Raw genomic sequence first — 19,023 nt, forward strand, 5'->3', positions numbered from 1 at the left:
ATACCGGACTAGACGCTCCTTTTGTCGGATTCGTTTCGACCTGACTCCCCGGGGTTTACGGCTGAAAAAAACACACTTTGAAAGTCCAGAAATCCTCCGGACCAGCACGGTGCTGTGCGGAACCAACCCGGGTTTCTGTCGGACTCAAAAGGTGAGCGTTAAGTCGTGATTTTAGAACAGATTTCTGCGGTTTTCTGCTCGTTTGTCCCCGAGTCTCCAGAACCTTCATGGCGGCTTCGCAGTGGAGGCTTCTGGGGCAGCGGCGCCGCATCCAGCCCGCTCTGCGACCCAAACCCCCGGCCTGGACCTCCGCCGCTGCACCGCTCGGTACCGGACCAACACGTCGTCGTTTTAACGTCGTTATTTTTATTTTTTATTTTATTTTTTACAACCGATGTCGACACATTTTATCATTTTAACGGTTTTTTCTCAAAATAATGAGATAATCCGCTGCACGTGTCGCTCGGAGCTTTATAAAGGTCTTTATTTTAAACATCTACATTTATTCGTGTTTTTATTTTCCGGGTTTATTTGGTGATTTTTCTAGTATTTAACCCAAAAGGTGAACGTTAGCTCCTCGTCTTTAGCTCTCGTCGTGCCAGCGGAAGCTACGTGGTGACTCCTGCCGGAGGACGGAGGGCTCCTCTCGGCCTCAGCGCGGCCTCGGACAGGGCCGTAGCTAGGAGTTCTGGGCCCCCTTAAAGAATACTAAAGTGGGCCCCTCCCCCTAACTTTTCCTTTTTTTTTCTTAGACTACGTGTGTATTATCGTTTTTTATTTAGCCTTCTTTGTTTTGATGCTAATGCAGCATTACACTGCAAAAACTCAAGTATCTTAGCAAGAATATTTGTCTTATTTCTAGTCAAAATGTCATTTCTAGTCAATACAAATCTCATTCTACTTAAAATAAGACTCATCATATTAAAAGCAGCTTGTTTTTAGACACTTTTACTTCTTTCAAGCAGATTTTCACTTGGAATAAGCAGAACAAATCTGATAGTGGAGCAAGTTTTTCTTCCTTATTACAAGCACAAAAAACTTACTTTCACTGGCAGATTTTTCTATTTGTTGTGAATTTAAGTGAAAATGATCTAAAAACAAGTTAATTTTTAAGGTAATGAGTCTTATTTTAAGTGGAAAGAGATTAGTTTTGACTAGAAATGAGACATTTGGACAAGAAATAAGACAAATATTCTTGGAAAGATGTAGAGTTTTTACAGTGTACTATGAGTATTAGTCAGGGTCTTACGCAGAATAAATCAGTCATACAAAGATTAGACTACTGGGGTTTTTTATGGGCCCCACTGGGCGCTGGGCCCCTAGAGTTATCACCACCTTTCTCCTCTAGACAACGGCCCTGGCTGCAGCTCCGTGGCCGGGGGGGAGGCGGACTGTTCCCGCGGTGAGAGGCGGTAGAGAGCAGCCTGGGACCCGACCAGACTCAACTCTGGGTAAATTAACTTCGGTCCGTCGACTCGACACAGTTCTGGTTCCGAGGCACCTGAACGCCTCACGGGCCCTAGACAAGAAATAAGACAAATATTCTTGGAAAGAACACACTACTACCGTCCCAACCATAGACTGTAAAAAGAATGGACGTAGCGTCCGTGACGTCACCCATTGGTTTTGGGGAGTCGTTTTTGTGACTCAAATATGGCGGCCTGAACAGCGCCATGTTGGATTGGCCGGCCGAGAACCCGCCCACTGGCCTCGAAGCAGCTGTCCACGGAGCTGCTCGGACCTGTCACTCAACGTTTCCGCGCCCTGATTGGCCAGAATTTTAACCTTTTAACAGTAAAACGGCAGAGTAAAAAAAAAATTCACCCCCCTCAGAGTGTGTGCGGGGGTAGAAACTATCGATTGAGACGAAAAAACGTTCTGACACCAGGCTTTTAACATGGGGGTCTATGGGGAATGCTGCTTTCTGACACCAGCCCCCAGAGGAAGAAGAGGGGATTGCAGTTTGTTGAACGCGGAAGTGAGCTTCACTTCTCAGACCGACAACTGCCCCCTTGGTCCCAACACACCGAGACAGACCACCGCTGGCCCGGGCCCGTGAGGCGTTCAGGTGCCTCGGAACCAGAACTGTGTTGTCGACGGACCGAAGTTAATTTACCCAGAGTTGAGTGTCGGGTCCCGGGCTGCTCTCTACCGCCTCTCACCGCGGGAACAGTCCGCCTCCCCCCCGGCCACGGAGCTGCAGCCAGGGCCATTGTATAAGTTAGGGGAGAAAGGTGATGAGATTTGTTTTGACTAGAAATGACATCTTGACTAGAAATAAGACAAATATTCTTGCTAAGATACTTGAGTTTTTGCAGTGTAAATGCTGCAATAGCATCAAAACAAAGAAGGCAAAATAAAAAACCATAATACATACGTAGTCTAAGAAAAAAAAAGGAAAAGTTAGGGGAAGGGGCCCCCTTTAGTATTCTTTAAGGGGGCCCAGAATTCCTAGCAACGGCCCTGGTTATTCCCATGACCCGCTGGGCAGCGTGAAAGTAGGAAATGCTGGGCGAGTCGACCACTAATAATAATATCAAAATAACTATAAAGACAAAACGATATATTTATCTAATTGGACCCATTAACAAGTGGTAACGTAACCAGATACAAACTCCTCCTTGTTGCTTTAAATACTTTTTAAAAGTAACTTTTGTTGTTGACCCTTCATTATTCTTCATTAGTTATCAACTGTTACTGTCTTTGAGAAATGATTACCGGTAGTTCAGAAGCCCCTGCCCCCAGTATAAATAAATGGTCATGTGTTGCCATGGCAACGACTCAGTTGTTGGAAAAAACATTTTATTAATCAACAAACAGAAAAACAGAGTTATGTTATAAACTACAGTGGGAGGTTTAGATTGTTTTGGGTAAATTACAGTGACGCAGGAGTTTTACAGTTAACATGAAGCTAATATGAAGCTAACATGGAGCTAACATGAAGGTATCATGATGCTAACATGAAGGTATCATGACGCTAATACGAAGCTAACATGACGCTAATATGAAGCTAACATGAAGGTATCATGACGCTAACATGAAGATATCATGACGCTAATAAGAAGTTAAAGGACAATTCCGGTCGAATTCAACACGGGGGTGTATTTTCATATCATTTTAGGTCTAAAAGAATGAATCTGAAGATTTTCAGTTTAATGTCTCCTGTTTTGCGGTAGCTGCGTCTGTCCCTGCATCGCCACGGCAGCAATGAATGGGAGTGGATGTAAGTTCCGCTGTTTAGGCTGTTTACATCCCTCAAAGCCGCAATTTTTTTCCACAGACAGCGTCAGATGGCTACTCAAACATGCACCGAGAAGTTTATTTACTTCAAGCAAGTCGACATGTTTGTAAAAGTCGATCTAATTCAAAGTCTCCCGGAGTCTCGCGCGAGACCCAGTTGCCGTGCTCGGTGTGTTCAGGTGCAGTAGGAGCTACCGCTTGTGTCATAAACACAGTAATATCAACTCTTTACTTGCTTGAAGTGTACATTTTTTTCCACAGACAGCGTCAGGTGGCTAATCAAACATGCGCCGAGAAGTTTTTTTTACTTGAAGCAAGTCAAGAGTTGATATTCCTGTGTTTATGACACAACGGTAGCTTTTCCTACTGCTCCTGAACACACCGCGCACGGCAACTGGGTCTCGCGCGAGACTCCGGGAGACTTTGAATTAGATCGACTTTTACAAACATGTCGGCTTGCTTGAAGTAAATAAACTTCTCGGTGCATGTTTGAGTCTCCATCTGACGCTGTCTGTGGAAAAAAATTGCGGCTTTGAGGGCTGGAAACAGCCTAAACAGCGGAACTTACATCCACTCCCATTCATTGCTGCCGTGGCGATGCAGGGACAGACGCAGCTACCGCAAAACAGGAGCGATTAAACTGAAAATCTTCAGATTCATTCTTTTAGACCTAAAATGATATGAAAATACACCCCCGTGTTGAATTCGACCGGAATTGTCCTTTAACATGAAGATATCATAACGCTAATACGAAGCTAACATGAGGCTAATATGAAGCTTTTTTCTTTTTTTCCCCCCTTTTTTTTCTCAATAAATCTTTATTGACAGAAATATAGTCAATACAAAGGCAGTTATTATTAATGTACCTTCAAACAAACACTTGAACAACAGCCAGGGGATAGGCTATTAAATAAATACAGAGAATAAAGAGCACAAATCATACGTTTTCATAGCTTTCTCTAATATGAAGCTAACATGGAGCTAATATGAAGGTATCAATCATAGTGCGAATTACAGGGGGGGTTGGGGGGGTTTGACCATCCCAATTACGACTTCGACCCCCCTAAAAGAGGTACAAATAACAGATAGGGGGGGTTGAAACATTTATCTTTCTTATTAGTAATCATAAATACTACAATATACAGTATTTTCCATAGTCATGCCAGGAAGATGCTTGTAGTAAAAGTTCAGACCCCCCTATAGTGGACTAAACCATTTCATTGCCTGAGCCTGCGTGTCACTGACTGGCTCACATCCAAGTCGGAGAAAAAAATAAAAAAGACTTCACGCCGTCTCATGGAGCGCTATAAATTAGTGTAAGTAGCTACCAAGCTATTTAATACACGTACTTACTAACTTTAAGAGTTTCAGAATTATATCATGCCAGGTGTCTGTATTCCTCCTACCTTTAGTTTTTTGTTGCTAGGAACACCTGGCCTTTACCTGCTCGTCCCTCTCTGGCGTCTTCATGTTGGTTTTCATAGCTGCTTCCTCTGACTCTTTAACGTCACTATTCCTTACCGTCCGTTTGGTTTTACTTATTAAATCGATCTATTTTGTGCCCTGTGCAGTCAGTCACTCTGGTTAGCGGAGCTGTAACATGCTAGCTGCACTGTGCTAGGTTGTAAACAAAGCCGCATGCTGCGTTGCCAGGTTTGACATTTCCCCCCTTTTGGAAACAACATAATTGAAGTGAATGAGTTCAGTTCAGTTCAATTTTATTTATATAGCACGTTTAAAAACAACCATTGTTGACCAAAGTGCTGTAGAAGTCATATCAGACACATTATATCAGACACATTCAGCACAAATAGACAGTTCCACAGTATACATAGTAAACATAGAGTTGAGTTGATGTGGATGTTAGCATGTTTGTAGTGCAGTGTTGGGCTACTTGTGTAGCCTATATGAAGCACAGAGAAAAAAAAAAGTTTTATAATTTCATTTTAAAGCTGTACACACAAAAGAAAATTGAATTTGAGCCCACTCTGGGTCATAAAATTAGTGTATAACTCATCTTTCAGACGTTGGAGGCCAAACTTTGTGCAAAATTCTATTTTTGAGTAAATCCGGGATGAAAGTGTGTTGTTATTTTTTGCATTGGATAATGCAGGCGCACGGATTATACGTCAGCCGGTACATGATTCACCAGCCACTGATATTGGATTGATTTCACGATGCACCCACTTTATTCACACACACACAACAAAAATCATAGTTGGCTTGATAGTCACAAGGTGTGTGAACTGGTCTCCTGGGAAAGCTAACTGAAGCTTGTGGTAGGAGCCATTTACATACATTAGACACACATTGTAAACACATTTACATGCACATGACACTTACATACATTTAACATACATACAACACAACATACACTTAACATACAGTTTGTGATCCCGGGATGTACATTATATATATATATATGAGTTTAGCAATTGTTCCTTTAGATGACGTTAAAAAGGGAGAAAGATCGTGATGTTTTGAGGCTGTCACTCAGTTCATTCCATATCCGTCATCCGTCAATCAAACGTCTGACACACACACACACACACACACACGGAGCTCGGTCTCGCCCCAAGCTTTGAATATCCCGCCCGCTCAAATTTGTTTTCCTCACTCGGGTAAACTCGTGTTGCAGCTCGTGACAACTCGGTGCAACAAACAGGACAAATGGCCGTTTCTGAACACCTTTAATAGTCTTTGAGTGGTGGTTTAGTTGGGCTTTTATCTTTTTAATACTGAAAACATTGGTGACCTCAAAATCAAACTTTGTGAGCTGTTTTCTTAAAATAGTCTGATATGTTTCTCACTTCTGAATCAATGGTAAAGATGAGATTCACCATAGCTCAGGCTTTTGGGCCTATAGACTATAAAGTCCTATCTTATCCATTAGTTCCAATAGTGGGACCAGTACAGGATGTAAATCTGTCTGGATTAGAGCATGTAACTATGGTAACACATCTGCCATCATCTTTGCTATGTAGACAGTGTGTTTGGTTCTGGTTCAGCATTTTGTGGCTCTGTGTTTGAGCAGAAATGAGGGTGTGTGTGTGTGGGGGGGGGGGTCTGACTTGCTGGCAGTTTAGATCTAGAATATTTTGTTGGTGACTGCAAAAGTTGTGTGTGTGGTAGCTACATTATGTGCCACATGAACTGTAAAAATGTGTAAAATGTGGTTTATCGTCATCTACAGACTGTAGACGTTTCATTGAACAAGCAAGATACTGTCAGACGTCTGTTAACTCAAGCACGCGCCTGCGCTGTGTAAAATGTTGACCCCCCCGATTGTCATTGTATAATTCGCACTCTGGTTACAGCTAACATGACGCTAACATGGAGCTAACATGACGCTAACATGGAGCTAATATGACGCTAACATGGAGCTAATATGAGGCTAACATGAAGCTAATATGAAGCTAACATGGAGCTAATATGACGCTAATATGAAGCTAACATGAAGGTATCATGACGCTAATATGAAGCTAACATGGAGCTAACATGAAGGTATCATGACGCTAACATGAAGGTATCATGACGCTAATACGAAGCTAACATGAAGGTATCATGACGCTAACATGGAGCTGATATGACGCTAACATGAAGCAAATATGAAGCTAACATGGAGCTAACATGAAGGTATCATGGAGCTAACATGGAGCTGATATGACGCTAACATGAAGCTAACATGGAGCTAATATGACGCTAACATGAAGCTAACATGGAGCTAATATGACGCTAACATGAAGCTAACATGGAGCTGATATGACGCTAACATGGAGCTAATATGACGCTAACATGAAGCAAATATGAAGCTAACATGAAGGTATCATGACGCTAATACGAAGCTAACATGAAGGTATCATGATGCTAATATGAAGCTAACATGAAGCTAACATGGAGCTGATATGACGCTAACATGAAGCTAATACGAAGCTAACATGAAGGTATCATGACGCTAATACGAAGCTAGGTATCAAATATGATGCTAACATGAAGCTAACCTCACCTATTTTCCACTTCTGTGACCAGGATAGATCACGTACTCGTCGTCGTGTGACATCACTAACGACTGTAGACATGATACACACAACATACAACATTGAATTAACTGTGTGTGTGTGTGTGTGTGTGTGTGTGTGTGTGTGTGTGTGTGTGTGTGTGTGTGTGTGTCCAGAGGAGGGCAGGGCGGAGTCTTCTCCGTCAGGTTCTGCATGATGAACGGCAGCAGCAGCGTCTCCACAGCTCAGAGCTCGAGGGGCAAGGGTGAACCAGGTAACAGACTGCCTTCATCATCATCACCATCATCACCATCCCAGGCTGCTCCAGCTCCGCTGTCGAAGGGACAGATACAATAAATCTTTCCTCCCACCTGCCATCACACTGTATAATAACGCACTTTATTTTCTACACACAGTTACACACATCGCACAGTTTCTACTTTGCACTAAAGTCAACGCTGCCAATTTGTTGTTGTATATACTTTTGTACATCACAATTTATTTTATTTGCTATTGCTATTTTATTATGTATAGTTTGTTCTTTATAATCTTATTCTTTATATTCTTATAGCCTACTATATGTTGTTATCGTCACTGTGTGTCTGTGTAATGCTGCTGCTGCACTGTCATTTCCCAGCTTGGGGTCAATAAAGTCTATCTATCTATCTATCTATCTATCTATCTATCTATCTATCTATCTATCTATCTATCTATCTATCTATCTATCTATCTATCTATCTATCTATCTATCTATCTATCTATCTATCTATCTATCTATCTATCTATCTATCTATCTATCTATCTATCTATCTATCTATCTATCCTCATGACGCCTGTGTGTGTGTGTGTGTGTCAGATGACTGGACTAAGGAGGACTGTCTGACTCTGCTGGAGAGGATTCGCAGTCTGCTCCCGGACTTGGACGGCATGAAGTATAAAACCACCGAGTCGCACTTCGACTGGGAGAAAGTCTGCTTCGGAAGCTTCACCGGAGACATGTGTCGCCAGAAGTGGCAGAAAGTCTCAACAGAGGTACCTGAGTCACACCTGGTCCCTATGGTCCATACACCTGTCTACACCTGGTCCCTATGGTCCATACACCTGTCTACAGTCAGGGCCGTTGTGTAGGGGAGAAAGGTGATGATAACTCTAGGGGCCCAGCGCCCAGTGGGGCCCATAAAAAACCCCAGTAGTCTAATCTTTGTATGACTGATTTATTCTGCGTAAGACCCTGACTAATACTCATAGTACACTGTAAAAACTCTACATCTTTCCAAGAATATTTGTCTTATTTCTTGTCAAAATGTCTCATTTCTAGTCAAAACTAATCTCTTTCCACTTAAAATAAGACTCATTACCGAAAAACTAACTTGAAAGTAAGTTTTTTGTGCTTGTAATAAGGAAGAAAAACTTGCTCCACTATCAGATTTTTTCTACTTATTCCAAGTGAAAATCAGCTTGAAAGAAGTAAAAAGTGTCTAAAAACAAGCTGCTTTTAATATGATGAGTCTTATTTTAAGTAGAATGAGATTTGTTTTGACTAGAAATGACATTTTGACTAGAAATAAGACAAATATTCTTGCTAAGATACTTGAGTTTTTGCAGTGTAATGCTGCATTAGCATCAAAACAAAGAAGGCTAAATAAAAAACCATAATACATACGTAGTCTAAGAAAAAAAAAAAGGAAAAGTTAGGGGGAGGGGCCCACTTTAGTATTCTTTAAGGGGGCCCAGAATTCATAGCAACGGCCCTGGTTACACCTGGTCCCATGTAAACCAGACTCACCCTGTTTGTGCTGCAGGTGCGTAAGTACCGGACGATGACAGAACTGATCGTGGATGCCATCGAGTTTGTGAAGAACCCGTACAAAGGAAAGAAACTGAAGGTGAGTCCAGACCAGACTCTGAACCTGGATCTTAAAGGGATAGTTCACCCAAAATTGAAATTTCATTCACTCATTATCTCCTCCCCCTCATGTGGACTAAGGGCTGGGAGAAGTTTCAGAGTCCTCCGTGGCTTCTCTGAGTTACAGGGGGTCTCGGCGTAGCAGTGCATGTCCATATGACGGTTGCAAATCGAACCAGGGTCCGTCCTCTTCCCAGATCGTCCAAATTTGACGAATCGGGAAGAGGAGCTTCGAGAAGCTTCCGCTACAAAACAAGCTTGAAATATAGACTTATTTAATTTTTTTCGGGACAATTTCGCATTTCGGAGCTTCAATACAAGACGGACATTACATACGAGCAGCATGGAGGTATTTGGATGTTTTTTGGTGTGTCTTTTTGTTACGAAGACAGTTGGTATCCATTAGCAACCGTCATATGGACATGCACTTCTACGCCGAGACCCCCTGTAACTCAGAGTCAAATTTCAATTTTGGGTGAACTATCCCTTTAAAGCCCCAGTGTGTAACTTATTTGTCTTTTTCTGATCAAAAATCAAACCTGTCTTTCATAAATCCGTATTTGACTGAGGCCTAGTCCACACGAGCCCGGGTATTTTTGAAACCGTGAACATATGTTCCCGGTTGTATGTCCTGTCCACATGCAACCATGCTTTTGGAACCCTGAAACCGTGGTTTTTTGAAACCGGAGTCCAGGGTGGGGTTTTCAGCCGGGGTTGGTTTCACCGGGTGCGTGTGGACACTGCAACCGTGATTGTTTTTCTCGTATACGTCATAGCTGCACACGTGCTGATGTAAACACTGCCAGCTGCAGAGGTTGTTTGCAGCGGTTTGCAGGTGAGCTCGCAAAAATGGAGGTGACAAAGTGGATTTTTATCACTTTTTTTTAATTTATTTTTTTATATCATCTAAATGCTAGGCTATTTGTATAGTTTTTCGATGAGAAAAATATAACGAAACGGTCGTCAGGGCGATCCTCTTGTCAGCTCCAAACTCACCCTCAGTCACAGACAGCTGGTTTTCCACACAGCATCATTTACAGTAAAGTGACGCTACAGATCAGCTGTTTTTAAAATGACAGAACTACTACAGTAGCGCCACAGTTTCTTATTCCCCACCTTGTTTGATTGAGAGTTTTTCGGGATGATTTTCATGAATGAACAGGCAATAGCCTATGTCACTGTCAGACCGGGTACGACGGGAGGGGGGGCGGGGGGGGTCACTGCTGTCATGCAGTGATATAAAGAGCCTATGCGGAGATGAGGAACGAGCCAAAAGCCGAAAATGTATCCGTGACGTCCGCGGTCGATATAAAGTGGATATGATGTTTCATTCATCCATGTTTTGACAGACAACACAACAGCCAGTGATAAAGAGTTGCTCCGCACCGACAGTCATGTGGCTCAGCAGCCAGGTGACGCACACAGCACAACAACACAGCACACAACAACACAGCACAAGAGTCAAGACACAGCGCAGCAACATGTGCAGGCTGCTGCAGCAGTGCACGTCAAAGGGACACCGCCGAAAATAAAATAAATAGGCTACACATTTTTATTAAATTAATTAATATTTAATTGTTGGACTTGGAGTCTGTGAAATAAAGCTATAATAACACGTAGTTTTGAAATGGTTTTTGCGCATGTTTACATCCATAAAATGACCAAAAATGAACACTATAAGCGGATTTCTTGATAACGAATTATTTAAACAGCATTTGTATAGAAATGATTCCTCCCAAGCCTTTTGATCCAAGCGGTTTCCACTGTATTTTGATTGGTTAAAACAGCCTTCCACACGTGCATTGCGTCACTTGGTAGCGGATTTCACGGTTGCGTGTGTACGGAGTGTTTTTATTACACCACTGGTGTGGACGCGGAGCAAAACTCCGGTTTCAAAAATACCCGGGCTCGTGTGGACTAGGCCTGAAGGTGAATCACAGCTGCATCCAAAGTAAATCTTTCTGGTTCCTTAGAATGAGTTGTTACAAGTCGTTACAAAGACATAAGTGGGCGACGCACCGAACCGAGGCGGCCATGTTGCATCGTGACCGTAGGTAACCACGGAAACGGCCTGTTAAAACCGTCACCACTGTGTAGTGTGAGAAAGGACGGAGGCACCGGTGTTGCATTCAGGTGCAGTCAGGCAGACGGCCGTCGGCAAACCAACCGGATGTCATTTTACTAAAACAATACCACGTCACCATGACAACATGTTGTCACGCACACCACTTGTTTACATAGAGGCTTGTTTATCCTGTTACATGCAGCGTCTGTTGTCTGTCTGACGTCTGCCCGGTTTCACCTGAATGCAACATCAAGAATACGTTCAGATATGCAACCGCGTATGAGTGTTAATCTATATGTAAAAGCTGCACTGTGCTGTTTTTATCTGTGTTGTTTTTTAGATGAAATGTCAAGAGTGTGATCTGCTACAACTCAATTTCCCTACGGGGACAAATAAAATTACTACTACTACTACTACTATATTATACCTTTTAAAGGATAGTTCAACATTTAGTCAAATTGGCCCATTGCCATAATCCCTATAGTCATAGCAGTAGGTTTGTTACCTTTAATTGTCGGTGCAAGCTGTTTTTAGAACGGCGGAGCAGAGCCGTGAGCTGCTCAGAGCTACGCTACGGAGGCTCATTATGGGATTTCTTGGTTTCCCTCATCAAACTCATCAAATACACAATCCAACAACTCCACAACGCTCTGGTGGACAAGTTGTGAGCTGCACATTCACCACGCTATGAGATAATAACACAACGTTACCACACAGAGTTGTTTTAGAGGGAAATACAGAGACTGTTGATGAAAAACTGTCCCTGAAGGCAACACGCATCAGTGGTTTTGCATGAATTTCCCTCTACAACAACTCTGTGTGGTAACGTTGTGTTATTATCTCATAGCGTGGTGAATGTGCAGCTCACAACTTGTCCACCAGAGCGTTGTGGAGTTGTTGGATTGTGTATTTGATGAGTTTGATGATGAGGGAAACCAAGAACACACACTCATCCCGTGACCTCGTTGACCTCGTTGACCTCGTTGACCTCTCTCTCTCTCTCCCATTCAGACTCACCCAGACTTCCCCAAGAAACCTCTGACGCCGTACTTCCGCTTCTTCATGGAGAAACGAGCCAAATACGCCAAAATCCACCCGGAGATGAGCAACCTGGACCTGACCAAGATCCTGTCCAAGAAGTACAAGGAGCTGCCCGACAAGAAGAAGGTGAAGCCTCAGCTTTTTAACAACTTTATTGACAACAAGAGTATACACAGGACTGAATACAGTTAGATGAAATAAGTGTATACAACATTAATACACAACCAAACCATCATAAATACACCAGGGGTTGACAGCAAGACAGAACAAACATAAAGTTAAATAAATATGTAGTAAAGCTTACAGAGATCAGATGTTTTAACAGCTTTTTTATTCTCACAATCACAGAGGGAGGAGATATACTGACCAACATATGCAGACAGTTCCAAGAAGTTTGGCTTCTTACCAGAAAATTTAGACTCATGTATATACAATTTGGATAAAATAATTAACAAATGAATCATATAAAACTGAGAATTTAGTTTTTTATCATATTCAGTGAAGCCAAACAAAACATTTTTCCAGCATAAATTAAACTGGGGATAAATATGATCAGTGATAAAGCGTGCTGGTCTTACATGTTCTTCTTTATTCTCCCGCAGCAAAAATACATCACAGAGTTCCAACGAGAGAAGGAGGAGTTTGAGAAGAACATGGCTCGATTCAAGTCAGTTCCCTTCATCTGTCTTCACCTTCCTGACTTCCTGCTGCTGCTTTAGAGGAGCTTGTAACTGCATTGTAACTGGATTTGTACTTTACTAGAGTATTAGATTTCTTTGGTACTCATTACTCTTACTTGAATACATTTCCAAGACGAATACTTTTACTTTTACTGGAGTTAATTTGTAGGAAGGCTGAAAAGTACTGGTTACTTTCAGGTCTTTTTCTAAAATCCTATTGCACTGCAAAAACTCCAAATCTTTCCAAGAATATTTGTCTTATTTCTTGTGAAAATGTCTCATTTCTAGTCAAAACTAATCTCTTTCCACTTAAAATAAGACTCATCACCTAAAAATTTACTTGTTTTTAGATCATTTTCACTTGTTTCAAACTAATTTTCAATTAAAATAAGTAGAAAAATCTGCCAGTGAAAGCAAGTTTTTTGTGTTTGTAATAAGAAAGAAAAACTTGCTCCACTGACAGATTTTTCTACTTATTTAAAGTGGAAAATTAGCTTGAAAAAAGTAAAAAAGTGTCTAAAAACAAGCTACTTTTTATGTGATGAGTCTTATTTTAAGTATAATTAGATTTATTTTGACTAGAAATAAGACAAATATTCTTGGTAAGATTTTGAATTTTTGCAGTGTGGACACAAGCTGTGTTTGTCTGTGAAGGAAACCCTAACCCCTAAAAGCAGCACATCAGTGCAGCTGCTTTCAAAGAGTTCATTCTCACTAACAAGAGTTAAAAGCTCCTTACATTCATTTACAAACTATTAGAGTCATTCACTGATGTGAAGAATAAGACATTTACTCTGAGTCTTACTCTTACTTAAAGGGACAACGAGGAGTTTAGTTAAAGCAAAGTGTTTTCTCTCTACATTTATGAGCCTCCGCACCGTGAAATTCTTTGACCGGTGCAAGACAGACTCATGTTTTCATTCATCAAGAATTAAAGTCAGAGGTTGGAAGACGATCACATACCGTCGTAGTTCCCACCATAAACGGAGATTCGGCGGCGTTATTCTCATGACTCGCCACGAAACCGAAAGTAAAGAAACGCTGGTCGGCTCGCCCAGCATTTCCACCACCACTAATAATAACAAAATAACCATAGAGACAAAACCATAGATTTATAGAAAATGGACCATTAACAAGTGGTAACGGAGATTCATCCACATTAATATCAGACTTTTTTATAACCAAATAGAAACTCTGCGTTGTCCCTTTAAAGTAAATTTAAAAGCATGTACTTTTAGATACTTAAGTACCTTTAAAAGCAAGTACTTTTTTACTCTTACTGCAGTAACATGTCGACTGAGCTACTTTTACTTGTAACGGAGTAAATTTTGACCAGCAGTATTTCTACTCTGTCCATCTCTGCTGCAGTCTGATCTGTTTCCTTGTTAGTCTGATCATATAAAACGATAAAAGGCCAAAGTGAATGACTCCGCTGACGGTGTGAAAGAGGAAGTGTAGCATCATGGTGGCTAACGCTAGCTGTCTGCAGGGAGGACCACCCCGAGCTCATCGAGGAGAGGAAGAAGTCCGACCTGCCGGAGAAACCCAAGACCCCCCAACAGCTGTGGTACAACCACGAGAAGAAGACCTACATGAAGCTGCACCCGGACGTACGTACGCTCACCCCACCTCACTACCCTTTTTATTTTATTTTATTTTATTTATTTAAGGAGGACAGTGCACATTAATGAACATAATAAAATGTAAAGGTAAAATTCGTGGGGCAGATACTCTCTCTATTTTCAAAAATCGACTTAAAACATTCCTTTTTAATAGAGCATATAATTAGGGATCTGACTATGGTATCTTTTATCTTTTTTTTTTTTCCTCAAATTGATTTGTTTTTAACTTGGCCTAATTTTATTTGTATGATTGTTTTTGTTTTATCACTGCTACTGTTTTATTGTCACTGTGTATTTTTACTGCCTGATTGATTGATTAATATTGTTTTTAATTGTTTGATGATTTGTTTAAAGCACCTTGAGATGCATTTCATGTATGAAAGGTGCTATATAAATAAAATTATTATTATTATTATTATTATTATTATTAAAGGTGCAAGTTTTAGCTAACGGCTAGTTTCCGACTGTACACTGCAAAAACTCAAAATCTTTCCAAGAATATTTGTCTTATTTCTTGTATAAATGTCTCATTTCTAGTCAAAACTAAACTCTTTAAGACTCATCACCTAAAAATGAACTGGTTTTCAGATAATTTTCATTTGTTTCAAACTAATTTTCACTTAAAATAAGTAGAAAAATCTGCCAGTGAAAGTAAGTTTTTTGTGTTTGTAATAAGAAAGAAAAACTTGCTCCACTGTCAGATTTTTCTACTTATTTCAAGTGAAAATCTGATTGAAAGAAGTAAAAAGTGTCGAAAAACAAGCTGCTTTTAATGTGATGAGTCTGATTTTAAGTAGAATGAGATTGTTTTGACTAGAAATAAGACAAATATTCTTGGAAAGATTTTGAGTTTTTGCAGTGTAGTCCTCCTGGCAAGGTGTTAAAAGCCATTAAAATGAACAACAAGGACATAACAACATAATTCATAAAACAGGAAAAAACACATGCATCCAACAGAAACCAACAGACATAAAAACTACAAAGAGAGACAATTAACATGACACTGTTATAAAACAAAAACAGGAGCCGGTTGCTATGGAAACCTGAGTGAGCCTGAGTCTGGTCTGTGTTTGTTCCAGGTGAGCCAGAAGGAGCTGAAGGAGGCGCTGAGGAGGCAGTGGTCCCAGCTGTCGGACAAGAGGAGACTCAAGTGGATCAGCAAGGCCCTGGAGCTGCAGAAGGACTACGAGGTACCAGACTCACTGAGCCTGAGACCAGGGTTGTGTCCGAAACCATGGATACAACCATGGTAACGGCCGGTGTAGCATAGACCTACGGGTGTATAGGTACCAACATAAAAAGAGGAGTAAAGTAATATATTAAGCGGTAATATATATATTTAAGAATCAAATATGTTAAAACAAACCCACATAGTTTGAAAAAACGTTCAAAACACACACAGCCACTGTCACAACTAAGCATAAAGTCCGCTAGCTTAATGCTAACGTATAATGTAAAACACCATAGACGGGCTAACAGAAATTAGCCTCGCTATCCAGAGTCTGTGGTCAGTTTATAACGCTTGTTAGCAAATTTGCTCCGACGTTTGTTGTGGGAGTCTGTGGAAGCCGCGACACATTTATTTGGTAGCTACACCGGTCACTACTTCATTTATTTGGTAGCTACACCGGTCACTACTTCATTTATTTGGTAGCTACACCGGTCACTACTGCATTTATTTGGTAGCTACACCGGTCACTACTTCATTTATTTGGTAGCTACACCGGTCACTACTTCATTTATTTGGTAGCTACACCGGTCACTACTTCATTTATTGGGAGCTACACCGGTCACTACTTCATTTATTCGGTAGCTACACCGGTCACTACTTCATTTATTTGGTAGCTACACCGGTCACTACTTCATTTATTTGGTAGCTACACCGGTCACTACTTCATTTATTTGGTAGCTACACCGGTCGCTCTGGGCCACTGTGGTAACGGTGATCCGTGACCGCAATGCATGATGGGATATCTTGCTCCGGTTAGTGACCACTGGATGTTCACTACATTTGGCGGTGAATTGTGGGATAGATTCAGTCACTATAGTGAACATTAATAATCACTAAACATTCAGACACCACTACAAAATGGCGTGGTCACTATACAGCCCAGGTCTCTGTGGAATCACCTGGTCAGGTCCATGTTACACCAATTCTGTGTGTGTGTGTGTGTGTGTGTGTGTGTGTGTGTGTGTGTGTGTGTGTGTGTGTGTGTGTGTGTGTGTGTGTGTGTGTGTGTGTGTGTGTGTGTGTGTGTGTGTGTGTGTGTGTGTGTGTGTGTGTGTGTGTGTGTGTGTGTGTGTGTGTGTGTGTGTGTGTAGGACAGCATGAGGGTGTATCACGAGGCTCATCCAGATGCGAACTCAGACGAACACGTCCGGTCCGTCCTCACCAAAGCTGAGCGACAGCTGAAGGACAAGTTTGACGGACGGCCGACTAAACCCCCACCGTGAGTCCACAACTGATGATAACGAGGCTAACAGAGGAGCTAACAGACACACAGAGGCTAACAGAGAGGAGCTAACAGACACACAGAGGCTAACAGAGAGGAGCTAACAGACACACAGAGGCTAACAGAGAGGAGCTAACAGACACACAGAGGCTAACAGAGGAGCTAACAGAGGAGCTAACAGACACACAGAGGCTATCAGAGAGGAGCTAACAGACACACAGAGGCTAACAGACAGGCTAATAGACACACAGAGGCTAACAGAGGAGCTAACAGACACACAGAGGCTAACAGAGAGGAGCTAACAGACACACAGAGGCTAACAGACAGGCTAATAGACACACAGAGGCTAACAGAGGAGCTAACAGAGGAGCTAACAGACACACAGAGGCTAACAGAGGAGCTAACAGACACACAGAGGCTAACAGAGAGGAGCTAACAGACACACAGAGGCTAACAGAGAGGAGCTAACAGACGTGCACAGAAGCTAACAGAGGAGCTAACAGACACACAGAGGCTAACAGAGGAGTTAACAGACACACAGAAGAGCTAACAGAGGAGCTAACAGACACACAGAGGCTAACAGAGGAGCCAACAGGCGCTAACAGAGGAGCTAACAGACACACAGAGGCTAACAGAGGAGCTAACAGACACACAGAGGCTAACAGAGGAGCTAACAGACACACAGAGGCTAACAGAGGAGCTAACAGACACACAGAAGAGCTAACAGAGGAGCTAACAGACACACAGAGGCTAACAGACAGGCTAACAGACACACAGAGGCTAACAGATGAGCTAACAGACACACAGAAGAGCTAACAGAGGAGCTAACAGACACACAGAGGGTAACAGACAGGCTAACAGACACACAGAGGCTAACAGACACACAGAGGCTAACAGAGAGGAGCTAACAGACACAGACACACAGAGGCTAACAGAGAGGAGCTAACAGACACACAGAGGAGCTAACAGATACACAGAGGCTAACAGAGAGGAGCTAACAGACACACAGAGGAGCTAACAGACACACAGAGGCTAACAGAGAGGAGCTAACAGACACACAGAGGCTAACAGAGAGGAGCTAACAGACACACAGAGGCTAACAGACAGGCTAATAGACACACAGAGGCTAACTGACAGGCTAATAGACACACAGAGGCTAACAGAGAGGAGCTAATAGACACACAGAGGCTAACAGAGAGGAGCTAATAGACACACAGAGGCTAACAGAGAGGAGCTAACAGACACACAGAGGCTAACAGACAGGCTAATAGACACACAGAGGCTAACTGACAGGCTAATAGACACACAGAGGCTAACAGAGAGGAGCTAATAGGGGGTCATGCCTATGTTCCCACAGCCCTATGTTCCCTCATTTCTAACTTTTGTTGTCACTGAAAATTAGGCCCTATGTTCCCTCAGCCCTTTGGTCCCACCAATGGTTGGGTTTAGGCAATGAAGAAAGGAGTTGGTTAAGTTTAGTAAAAAGACCAGGTAGAGGCTAGACAGGCCAGATAGGTAGAGAGAGTCCAGAGGGAACATAGGGCTGAGGGAACATAGGGCTGTGGGAACATAGGCACGCTCCCGCTAATAGACACACAGAGGCTAACAGAGAGGAGCTAATAGACACACAGAGGCTAACAGAGAGGAGCTAACAGCTGTGTGTTACAGGAACGGCTACTCTCTGTACTGTGCTGAGCTGATGGTCAACATGAAGGACGTCCCGAGCACGGAGCGCATGGTGCTGTGCAGCAAGCAGTGGAAGATGATGACGCAGAAGGAGAAAGACATGTTTCAGAAACGCTGTGAGCAGGTGAGTGTTAGTTAGTTAGCGTGATGAAGAACACGCTAACAGGCAGCATGAAGTCATACCTGTCTCACCTGTCTCACCTGTCTCACCTGTCTGTCTGTCTGTCTGAGCAGAGGAAGAAGCAGTATGACATCGACCTGCAGAGGTTCCTGGAGGTACCACACTCACACTCTCACACACACACACACACACACACACACACACACACACT

At 42.3% G+C, this 19,023-nt stretch overlaps 1 protein-coding gene across 8 annotated transcripts in view; it reads left to right on the plus strand.

The window, feature by feature from the left end:
• Window positions 1-19,023, plus strand: part of ubtfl (upstream binding transcription factor, like) — a 31,949-nt gene continuing 12,926 nt past the window's right edge. For 4 of the 8 annotated variants that reach the window (XM_085804627.1, XM_085804630.1, XM_085804631.1 and 1 more), the window contains exons 1-11: window positions 1-151; window positions 7,415-7,512; window positions 8,095-8,270; window positions 9,041-9,124; window positions 12,221-12,376; window positions 12,853-12,917; window positions 14,420-14,540; window positions 15,632-15,742; window positions 16,875-17,002; window positions 18,674-18,815; window positions 18,926-18,967. In XM_085804627.1, coding sequence (XP_085660753.1) covers window positions 7,452-7,512; window positions 8,095-8,270; window positions 9,041-9,124; window positions 12,221-12,376; window positions 12,853-12,917; window positions 14,420-14,540; window positions 15,632-15,742; window positions 16,875-17,002; window positions 18,674-18,815; window positions 18,926-18,967 — 1,086 coding nt within the window. In that variant the 5' untranslated portion in view covers window positions 1-151; window positions 7,415-7,451. Of the gene's footprint in view, window positions 166-7,414; window positions 7,513-8,094; window positions 8,271-9,040; window positions 9,125-12,220; window positions 12,377-12,852; window positions 12,918-14,419; window positions 14,541-15,631; window positions 15,743-16,874; window positions 17,003-18,673; window positions 18,816-18,925; window positions 18,968-19,023 lie in introns of all 8 variants that reach the window. The other 4 variants (XM_085804628.1, XM_085804632.1, XM_085804629.1 and 1 more) reach the window with 3 other exon arrangements.

The sequence above is a fragment of the Trachurus japonicus genome, chromosome 17 (genome assembly GCF_045865225.1).
Source record: "Trachurus japonicus isolate A0001 chromosome 17, Traja_1.0".
Classification (NCBI taxonomy): domain Eukaryota; kingdom Metazoa; phylum Chordata; class Actinopteri; order Carangiformes; family Carangidae; genus Trachurus; species Trachurus japonicus.